At 36.9% G+C, this 11,642-nt stretch overlaps 2 protein-coding genes across 2 annotated transcripts; both read left to right on the top strand.

Annotated features, from left to right (window-relative positions):
- Nucleotides 1-7,851: 7,851 nt before the first annotated feature.
- LOC122272771 (uncharacterized) lies at nt 7,852-8,763 on the top strand. Its single transcript, XM_043056762.2, has one exon. The coding sequence runs from the start codon at nt 7,852-7,854 to the stop codon at nt 8,761-8,763; it is 912 nt and encodes a 303-aa protein (XP_042912696.2).
- Nucleotides 8,763-9,299, top strand: LOC139427301 (uncharacterized). Its single transcript, XM_071188477.1, has one exon. It carries the CDS (start codon nt 8,763-8,765, stop codon nt 9,297-9,299), a length of 537 nt encoding a protein of 178 aa, XP_071044578.1.
- Nucleotides 9,300-11,642: the final 2,343 nt, after the last annotated feature.

The raw sequence follows: 11,642 nt of genomic DNA, 5'->3' as shown, positions 1-11,642 counted from the left end.
TATTAATATATTTTGCTTTGGCTTTATTGATACAATATCAGAAAGCACTCTGTTTTGCGGATATAATTGTGTGGGCTGATGAAAAGATTATATCTTTTTTTTCCGGTTTTTTTAAATAAAATGTTATCTTTTTTTTTTTTTTTTGAACTGTTATTTGTTATTTTTTTACTTATTATTCCCCCCCTTTTTTATATGCCTATAATTTTTCTTTGTTTTATCTTCATTTTGAACTTGATATGAATTTATTCGTGGATATAATTACATTTATTCGATATTATAATACTTACTGACGATAGATCAGAAGAAACATCAGTGTTTTTTTTTTTTTTTTTTTTTTTTTTTATAACCGTCGTTGAACAGCCGACCCAATTTCATGGGTTTATGACTACTAATGTTCAACTCCGTAGCCTTGTAATTTTGAACCAATCCAGAAGACAAGGAAACTCCTGGATCAGTACCCCCAGAGGTATTGATTTGTTATGGGAACATGCAGGACTTCGAGACTCGACAGATTTAACGTGCATCAGCCACCATTTACTACACGGGGAGTCTTCGGCCGGCGAGGATCGAACCAACGACCTCTTGGACATGGGCCCAGCGCCCTACCGACCAGGCTATCCCGGCCAAACATCAGTGTTTGGAGTATCGGGCCATACATTTACATTGGCCCGGTATACATTTGCTCGGTATACCCTACTGTTTAATTCTACAGTCCACAGATGGCGCTTTGCACATTCTAATTAATTATTCTTTGAGCTTGAGAAAATAAATAGTGTATGTGTATCGATTCCTGTGTGTGGAGTGTTTCAATGTTTTCGATATATTTCAATATTCTAAGTCATGTCCGATTCCAGTAAATTGTGACAAATTCTAACTGATTTGTGAGATGTCTAAACGTTCCACCTTTAATTTTATAGTTCCATGTCCATACAACAACCAGGGCCTGATTACCGAAAAGGCATAGGAAGCAAGTGCTTCCCCTGTGAAATTCTAGGGGGGGCCCCCAAACGACTGAAATTAAGGGCCCAATTTCTTATTTTTGAAAATGCACTAGTGACTTATAACTGCACTAGAGAACGTTCATTTTCTGTATTGAAAAGAATAAAAAATCGGTGGAGATCAACTCTTTCAAATAATAAATTAAGTAGTTTAGCCCTTTTGGGCAAAAGAGAGCGATATTACAAATAGGTTACAATTTGCAGATATTATTGAAGATTTTGCGAATTTAACAGCGAGAAAAAAACATATGTAATGGTAATAAACCTATGAATTTTCTTATTTTTTTTTAAAATCTTTTTTTCTCTATCATGTGTGCTCAAATTAATTTTACTCTGCTTTTTATTGTTGAACTAAACACACAAGACTTTTAAATATCTATCAGTACGAAAAATATTTTTGTTTCATGTTTGAAAATTATTTGGTATGATTTTTCTGGTGCAGTAACAATAATTTATGCTGAATTAGAATTTTGTGTTGTTCTGCCGCTAGTAAACGAATTGGCGTAAAATAAGAGACTAATCTTGCAAAGAACCTTTCGTATAACAACAAGTAATTTTATAATTTAATTTATTGGAATATTTAAATTTTGTTAACATGTTTTTGTTACTATAAAGCACGTAAAGAAGGGCCCAACATGATTGCATAAGATCTCTGTATTCCTTTCTAAGGTTCTAATAGTTTTCACATGGTTCTTGTCTCTTTAAAATATATTGTTTATGGGCGAAAAATATCAAAAATTTCTTTTGCTCAAGTTAGGGGGGCCCCAAAATTCTATTATGCTTCCCCTATTTTCAGAGGTTAATCGGGCCCTGACAACAACCGAGTCAGGTAAAAATTTATGAAACATTCTTTTTCCCGCTATTTGGTAAATCAAATGGTCAAATCTCGCCGGAGACCAGATGAAATATTTTAATTCAAAATTCCTGGCTTGTTGTTGTTTCGGCAAATATTTTTCTAAAATATTGTCATAATTCAATAAAAAGTAAAATTCGAATTTTATTCATATATGCTAAGCTTAAAACGAAGCAAATGTTCGTAGTGTAATATTTCAAATTCAAGTGTATTCAAAAGGGTTTAATCTGCTTAAATGTGCTTATTTACTTATGTGATTGATTAATTACTTATGTGCTAAATTACTGATGTATTCTGCCATTGTCATTCCTGTAATATAATTTACAAAAAACTTTCGTTTTCCCCTTCCCTTTTATTTTTGTTTTCTTTATTACTGTTTCGTTTTATACCGCTGTAATTCTTTTTGCAATTTCGCATTCTCCCCCGTTCACGTTCACAGGCGTCAGTGGAATCATTTTGTTTGGGCTAGATACAGGGGTCCCCAACCTTATGCCCGCGGGCACCATGGCGCCCGTCGATCGATCTAGGTGCGCCCGCTGCTTGTGCCCTACAATAAAATAATTCCATTTTCCCTTAAAATGCTATGCAAATACATACTGAAGTACGCTGGCTAACTAAAGGCAAAGTACTTGATAGATTTCTACATTTAATTGAGAAAATAAAAAATTATATTTCAAATAAAATATTTTTAGAGTTAAGAGATCCTCTTTGCCTCGCAGATTTATCTCTCCTAACCAACATAATGGATAAACTAAATAATTTAAACTTGGAGCTGCAGGGAAAGGACAAACATATAGCAAGAATGACAGGGGCTCGTTCAGAGATAAGTTATTTTTGTGTACATCACATTTGAAAATGAAGTCTCTTGTGCATTTTCCAAACATAAAAAAAATGATAGGTGACAGTGAAATCGGCTTATGAACGCTTCAAGATCAATTTAAAAAGCACTATCAACAATTTAATATAATCGAGCCTTTGATCACCTTTTTTGTAAATCCTTTTACCAACCAAATAAACGTACCGTAATAGCAACATACATTTCAGAATTTCTTCAAGTAAGGCGAGAAGAAGGGGAGATAGAAGTTTTGGATCTTCAGGATGACATTATCCTCAGAACTATTATATCAGATGAGAAATTCTGTAATATAGTTGACAGAAATAAATTCCATTCTTAAAAGGAGCAGTATAAAGCCATGCGACTCAAAGTATTCTAATCAACGGTGTGATTAAGGAATTTTAATGGGACAAAGGACATAAAATTGTAAGTTACAAGTCACAAAACAACACAAAATAAAGCATTAATACAATCAGGGAGAAAACAAAACTTAAGTGGGGGTGAATTCGTAACCTACATGTTTTCGGTTCGAGAGATGGAGTTAAACTAACTTAGAACTGCTCTATTTGAGTCTCTTTAGTGTTCATAGATGGCGTTGGCAGGGGGTTTCGATTGTCACAGCAGAATATAAAATAAAGTCGTTTTTAGGTTCCACATACTTGTTTGAATCATTGTTTTCGATAATGAATATCATAAAATCAAAATATAGATCCCGACTTACAGATGAACACCTTGACGATTGCCTGCGAGCAGGAATTTCATCATATTCTCCCAATTATGAAGCGCTGGCCAGTGAAATGCAATTAAGATCACATTAACTGCATTTCATATATTTTATAAATAATTTTTATGCTTCGTATGTTTTGAAAGCAATTTAGCAATAATTTATTTTACACAAGGATATTAATACTATTTATATTCATATGGTAAATTAATTTTTAAAATTAAATTTTTTGTGCATTAGGGGAGTGTCGGGTACCCCCGCCTACTGTCAATTTCATGTGTATAGAATATTTTTTCAAGTCAATGGGCCATCGGACATTAATTGTTATATTAAAAAAAGATTATTTTCAAAGTTTCAAGTATTTATGCAGCTGGTAACATGGTAAACAATAGTTTTGAAAATATGTTGAATACAGTAGTCAAATTTTTCAATTTCTATTTTTTAAAGTTAAACTATTCTTTTTTTGGTTTATTCTTTTTGCATTATTTAATTAGATAATAAAACAATAGAAACATACAAAAATATTGATTATTACTCAATATTATAGAGAAATATAAGCAATACTCCTTAACTGGGATGGGCTACCCGACTCTCCCCTATATGTAGTGTGTATTATTACTATGTCTATCAACTATAAATTTATCTTGAAAAAATAAATGGTGCCCGCCATTCGACCGATATTCTGGTATTTGCTCTTAGGTACAAAAAGGTTGGGAACCCCTGGGCTAGACAGTTAGACTTTTGTAAACAGCTCTGTTCTGTGGTTTTTGATTTAATAAATTATTTTTCTTACTCTAATATATTCTAATGGATATGGAAGCCTTGTTAAAGAAAAAAAAGAGTATTAAATCATCGATTACTAAATTGCAAAAAAAACAGAAGAGGAAATTGGGAATTTAAATAATGCGGGTTTATTGGCTCGGAAAAATAGATTTTTGGAATTTAGAACTGAGGCAAAAGATATTTTAGATTCTATTATAAGTATTTGCGAGGAAAAGGATGAGGAAACTTATTCTACGGAAAAGGACGACATTTTAGATGCGTTAGAGTCAGTACTTGTCGATATCGACACCCGGCTTTTGCCTCCCGTAGTGAATTCCAGTTTTGAGGTTAAAAACCAAAGTTCAGGCCAGGCTTCTGTCTCATCTCAGTTTGCTGAAGGGAAACTTCCTACGTTATCTTTACCTATATTTTCTGGTGCAAATGAGGAGTGGCTTGCCTTTTCCGATCTTTTTGAAGCTGCAGTCTCGAATAATCAAAATTTGACGGGAGCGCAAAAATTGCAATATTTAAAGGGGAGTTTAAAATCAGATGCCTTAAAAATCATAAACTCTTTATCCATTACTAATGATAATTTCGAAATCGCTTGGAAATTGCTAAAAGATAGATACTTTAACAAAAGGGAAATTATGTCCTCCTTAATGAAAAAGTTTATCAATATAACGCCCTTGAGTGGAGAATCATCCACGCAAATTTTAAATTTGATAGATTCCACTAAGGAATTCGTAAGAATGTTGGAGTCCTTGGAATACAAGGTTGATCCAACTACAGATACCCTTTTAATGCACATGATATTGTTCAAGCTTGATGCAAATTCAAGAACTTGGTTTGAGAGAACCTTTCAAACTGACGTCATTCCAAAGTTGGACGAACTGTTGCAATTCCTTGCAACACAAGCTAGATCTATCCCGAGTTCAACTACTAAGAGAAACATTCAAAGAAAGGTGACTTTGGTCGCGTCCAACGCCCAGTCACAATGTCCTCTGTGTAATGGAGATCATACATTATCGAAATATGATACGTTCTTAAAATTATCAGTTCAAGGCCGTTTAGATTTCGCTAAATCGAATAATGTTTGTTTTAACTGTTTTACTCGATTTCACAGTGTGAAAACCTGCAGCAGCAAGTTTAGATGTAAAAGGTGAAAAAAATCCCACCACTCTTTACTTCATATCGAAAATGTTAGCGATAGGGTAAAACAGGGTGCTGTAAATAAGTCAAATTCTAGTGAACTTTCTATCAACGCTCCTGAGTTTTCGCCCGCCCTTATTCCAAGTACTAGTCAATTAAGTGATAATTCTAGAGTGGTAGATGTTACATCGTGTATTTCGGGTGTGGGGCCAGACGTTCAAACTCTCCTCTGCACTGCTCTGATTCAGGTGAGAGATATTTGGGGTAACTATCAGACCTGTAGATGTCTTCTGGACAGCGGTAGCCAAGCTTCGCTTTTTACAAATGAGTGTATTGAGAAATTCGGCTTGCAAAAGGAAAAGGCCAATGTTCGCATTTCGTGCTTGGCGCATCCAATACGCGTACAAATGGGGTTGCTGAGATTCAATTCACCTCACATTTTTTATCTCAAAATTCTTTTCATGCATCCGTCTATGTGATAAACAAAATTGTAGGTATGATTCCACATCATGACTCAGATTCCTCAATGCGCGAATTATTTGGGGATATTTTTCTGGCTGATCCAGCATTTTACAAGAGTGCTCCGATTGATGAACTCCTTGGTGTTGACCTTATTTTGCCATTGCTAAGGGGTCAAACATTATCGTTAGGTAAGGATAAGCCATTTGCCATTCGTTCAGAACTGGGTTGGATAATTGGTGGTAAGGCAAATTCTGGTAGTCAAAATTCTCTACATGTCAATCATATTCAGTTAGTATCGGATCTTCTACTCAATAAATTCTGAGAATTAGATTCTGTACCATGCGTCAAACCCTTAACTTCTTTAGAAGAGGCTTGTGATGATCATTTCGTAAAGACACATTCTAGGGATGAGAATGGTAGATACACAGTAAGGTTGCCTTTTCACACTTCTCCCACGCGGTTAGGTAATTCAAAACAAAATGCAATTCGTAGGCTAATCAGCGTAGAGCGCCATCTCATTTCTAATCCTGAGAAATACAACCTTTATCGAAAATTTATGAAGGAATACCTTGATTTAAATCACATGGAACTGGTTCCGGACTCTGACGATAATAAAATCAAAAGTTTATACCTTCCTCACCATGGAGTTGCAAGAGACACTAGCTGCACAACAAAGCTTCGTGTAGTTTTTGATGCTTCCAGTAAAACTTCATCCGGATTCTCTCTCAACGATCTGCTCCTGGTTGGTCCGAGAGTGCAACCAGAACTTTTCCCTATTCTCATCCAGTTTCGACTTTTCAGTGTAGCCATTTGCGCTGATATTGAAAAGATGTTCCGCCAGATTAAAGTTCATGAGGAAGATGTAGACTGGCAAAGAATTCTTTGGAGGGATTCTCCAACCGCACAAATAAAGGAGTATCGTCTTATTACCGTTACGTACGGTACGTCCTCAGCACCATTCCTCTCCACGAGAACCTTACGACTGCTTGCCATAGACGAACAAGAAAATAATCCAAACGCTTCAAGAGCCACCCTTTGTCATTTTTACGTTGATGACTTGCTGAGCGGGAGTGCAACAACGGAGGGAGCCTTTCAACTGGTGTCCGAACTGCAGGAAATGATGAACAGAGGAGGATTTTCTCTACGAAAATGGGTGTCAAATGATACTGACGTACTAGCAACTATTTCGGAAGAGTTAAAGACCGTTGATTCCAAACACATGATCAACGACGATCAACCGGTCAAGATTCTGGGAATAGCTTGGCTTCCAGATGTTGACACGTTCACCTTCACCATCACCGTCAATGAGAGCGACGTATGGACTAAACGCAAGGTACTTTCTGAAGTCGCAAAAATCTTTGACCCTTTGGGCTGGTTGGCACCTACAGTTATCACTTCCAAAATCTTCCTCCAAGAGCTGTGGAGTCATCATCTTGGCTGGGATGAGGAGCTATCAGACTCTCTGGCAAGTCAATGGAGAGTATTTCAAAATCAGCTTCCTCTACTTACAAATATCAAGATTCCACGCTATATCCTCATTCCACAGGCTACAAGCGTACAAGTACACGGATTCTGTGATTCTTCAGAGAAGGCCTACTGTGCATCTATATACATTCGTTCCAAGGATGCGAACCAAGCCGTGACATCTACACTGCTAACTTCCAAGACACGTGTCTCTTCAGTAAAACCACAGTCTCTACCTCGACTGGAACTCTGTTCTGCCTTACTTCTGGCTAATTTGTTACAAGCTACCTTGCCAACACTAACTGTGCCAATCTCTGAGATATTTGCATGGTCTGATTCCAAGATCACACCGGCATGGTTGAAGTCCGAACCAAGAAGATAGCAACCGTTCGTAGCTAATCGAGTAGCACGAATTCAAGAGCAGACTCCTAACGTGCACTGGAACTTTGTGAGCGGTTTGGAAAATCCTGCTGATTGTGGAACGAGAGGGATACCCCTAACTAAACTAGAAAGGTGCGACTTGTGGTTCAACGGACCTGATTGGTTAAATAGTTCTACTTTTCCTAATGGAAGGTTTGAAGATGATCCACAATTAAAAGAAAACATGACTGCCGAAGCCAAAATAACCAAGCTGGTAATGTTGAATGTAGTTGATGCTACTTTCAAGGCAGAGTTTTTTCAAAAATTTTCGTCTTGGAACAAACTGAAAAGAGTAGTTGCCTATTGTTTTAGATTCATAAAGAACTGTTCCGTTGCTGCAGATAAAAGAAATAAGTTCTTCTTAACAACGGCAGAATTGAATGAAGCCGAGAAGAGAATAGTCAAATTCATCCAGCAAGATCATTTTCCGACGAAAGTCTCCTATCTTTCAACAGGCAAGCAGCTTCCTTTGAATAACAAGCTTATCCCCGTGGCTCCATTCTACGATGATTCCGGAATAATTCGTGTCGGTGGTAGACTGAAAAATTCGATGCTTCCAGAATCAAAGAAGCATCCCATCCTGCTTCCTAAAACCGACCCTGTTGTGAACTTACTTATCACGGATTATCACTTGAAACTTCTTCATGCCGGTCCGCAACTTCTCCAAGCAGCTCTCGGAGAGAAATTTTGGATTCTTTCAGCCAGAGATGCAGTTAGAAGAGTGGTGAGAAAATGTATCCCATGCTTCAGAAATCGTCCAAGGCTCGCCGAGCAAATCATGGGAGATCTTCCAGAGTCCAGAGTTTGTCCCTCTTCTATATTCCAAAGAACTGGTCTTGACTTCGCCGGTCCATTCTTGATACGGAACTCCAAGGGAAGAGGCAGCCGAAATACTAAGTGCTACATATGCGTCTTCGTCTGCCTCGCAACGAAGGCAGTTAATCTTGAAGTCGTCAGCGACTTAACCTCAAAGGCATTTATTGCTTGTGTAAAAAGATTTGTGGCACGCAGAGGTAGACCTTCAGATATCTTCTGCGATCAAGGACCAATTTCTACGGAGCTAGCAGAGAGCTCAAAAAGGAGTTCCGGCAGTTGATGAAGGAAGGCGCCCTTCAACAATTCCTGGTAACAGACAACATCGCCTTTCACTTCAATCCTCCATCTGCTCCCCACTTCGGAGGCATTTGGGAGGCTACAGTGAAATCGTTCAAATTTCATTTGAAACGAGTTGTTGGAGATGTTAGTTTCACCTTCGAAGAACTGGCCACGCTGTCATGCCAAATAGAGGCATGCCTTAACTCAAGACCACTATGTGCATTATCTAGCAGTCCAGATGATCCGTCTGTTCTGACGCCAGGACATTTCCTGATAGGAAGGGCACTGACAGCTATTCCACAACATACGGTTCCAGACGACATCCGTCACTGCGACCGTTTGCGATTACTTACAAGAATGACCCAGCATTTTTGGAATAGATGGTCTTCAGAGTATTTGACATTGCTACAATCAAGATCGAAGTGGCGTATCTCTAAAAAGAACCTTGACATCGGAGATCTTGTCTTAATCAAACACGACAACTTACCCCCACTACAATGGAAGTTAGGGAAGGTCACGGAAACGTTCCCTGGTTAAGAAGATAAGGTTCGTGTGGTTAAGGTAAAAACTCATACTGGTGAACTTGTGAGACCTATTGCAAAACTGTGTCTTCTTCCTATAAACACTTGAACATTTGAAATTATGTATAATTTTCTTCTAGCATTGTAGAAGTCATCTATTCATCTGTAAAACCAGTTGCTTAATTTTATTAATTTAGAAGTGTGCTTTATTGTCAATTGAAGTTACTTATTATGTTTAACTAAATTCATTAATTTTAAAACCCCTCCGTGTTTCAAGGGGGGCGGGATGTTTAATTCTACAGTCCACAGATGGAACTTTGCGCATCCTAATTAATTATTCTTTGAGCTTGAGAAAATAAATAGTGTATGTGTATCGATTCCTGTGTGTGGAGTGTCTCAATGTTTTCGATATATTTGAATATTCTAAGTCATCTCCGATTCCATTAAATTGTGACAAATTCTAACTGATTTGTGAGATGTCTAAACGTTCCACCTTTAATTTTATAGTTCCAAGTTCATACAACAACCGAGTTAGGTAAAAATTTATGAAACATTCTTTTTCCCGCTATTTGGTAAATCACCTACATTGATGTTTTTTTAAGGTTAAGTGCCACTGCCCGGTATACCCTACACCAGAGATGGGGAAACTACGGCCCGCGGGCCAACTGTGGCCCGCCGGAAGATTTCATCCGGCCCACGGACAGAATTTTAACTAGCCGATCAGTGGCGAATATATCTACTTTGTTTAAAACTATTTTTGTTGATTTCTTTTTTAACAAAGTACTGATGACCTTTTCACTTTCTCTATTTTTGTTCTACAAAACATAAATTAATCAAAATAGTTAGCACAAACAGCTTTAACTGGTAAAATGTTGAAAGCAAAAGTTCTTTATAGTATAGCTGTAGATTAGCTCCAACTAGAATTTGTCTTTCTCGAGGAGCAGACATATGGAATCCAATATAGGTGAATTGTACTTCACATGAGACTGACTACGCGTTTTAAGTTCCAACGAACGGATTTTCTGCCGGCTCTAGTTCTAACATAATTTACTGCGTATGGAAAGGTTGCACACGTACAACGTCATTGTAAATAATGGTGAAATTATTAAATGTATAAAATGGCTACTGCCTTTTTGACTTATTTGTAAACATTTTTTATCCCAAAATGGCAACTAAAAAACGCAAAGTTGATGTAGAGTGACATGCACTCAATGATGAATTGACTTTATTTTATTTCAGAAGTTTTTACTCGGCCCACCAAACTTTTTTTTCTAGATTTTTGGCCCAAGACCCAAAAAGTTTGCTTATCCCTGCCCTACACTGATGTTTTTTTTAAGGTGAAGTGCCACTGCCCGATATACCCCACACTGATGTTTTTTTAAAGTTTAGTGCCATTGCCCGGTATATATTTGCCTGATACTCCAAACACTGATGTTTTTTCTAATCTATCGTCAGTAAGTATTAAAATACAGAATAATTATAAATATATCAAATAAATATAATAATATCATTATTATGAAATTGGATATAACAAATATTTCGGACATTCACCAAAGCGACTATGTGATTGTTGACATACACCGGTGAGGGTCCGAATGTACAAGAATGTAATGAAATATTCGATCTTTCACCTACCTATTTGGTGTTTGTCGACATTCACCGGTATATATATATATATATATATATATATATATATATATGTAATACAAAAATTAAATACTTTTGTATTAATAAAAGAATTAAATCTCTTTCGTTTTCATAAAATGTCTTTGTTAAAGAATAAGCTTAGAGAGATTCTATTTTGGGAATTCAAGGCTGAAAACATACCATTGAAATATAGATAGATTTATATTTCAAGGGAAGAGTTATTTTTAGAATCGTTCCCTTTTTCACTTCCATATAAGGAAGCATAAATGATTTTCCTTAATGCGTAAGGTTACAAGGAATGTACGAAGTGCGTCTTTTTACCTCAAATCTGTGTTGGTATAAAACGTAAGAACATATAGTTTTGCGTGTCCTTTCATCATTAGTCGATCCTGATAAGCTGTGCCGAAATTGTCAGGAGTCTTGTCCACTCCCCCTCCTTTGCAGGAGTGGGGACGTGAACTGTTATTCAATACCAGCCTACATTTAAATGAACCTGTTTAGAACGTCTGATGGCTTAAGACTGCAATTATTTCATGCCAAATACAACACTGATAACAGGGTTGTAGCCCTGATATTACAAGACGCCAGGATTAATACTTGCGGAGGAAGTTTACCCATTTTGACTGCTTCGTGGAAATTTTCCCAATTCCATCATCCCCGGAGGAGAAAAAAAATCGGCAGTGAAAAAAAAAAACGTTGAAGGACGAAAGGG

This window comes from Parasteatoda tepidariorum, chromosome 10, assembly GCF_982258835.1.
Source record: "Parasteatoda tepidariorum strain Cologne lab strain chromosome 10, Ptep-v5.0, whole genome shotgun sequence".
Lineage (NCBI taxonomy): Eukaryota > Metazoa > Arthropoda > Arachnida > Araneae > Theridiidae > Parasteatoda > Parasteatoda tepidariorum.
Note: the sequence above shows the minus strand (reverse complement) of the source record. Positions and strands in the feature narration are given on the sequence as shown.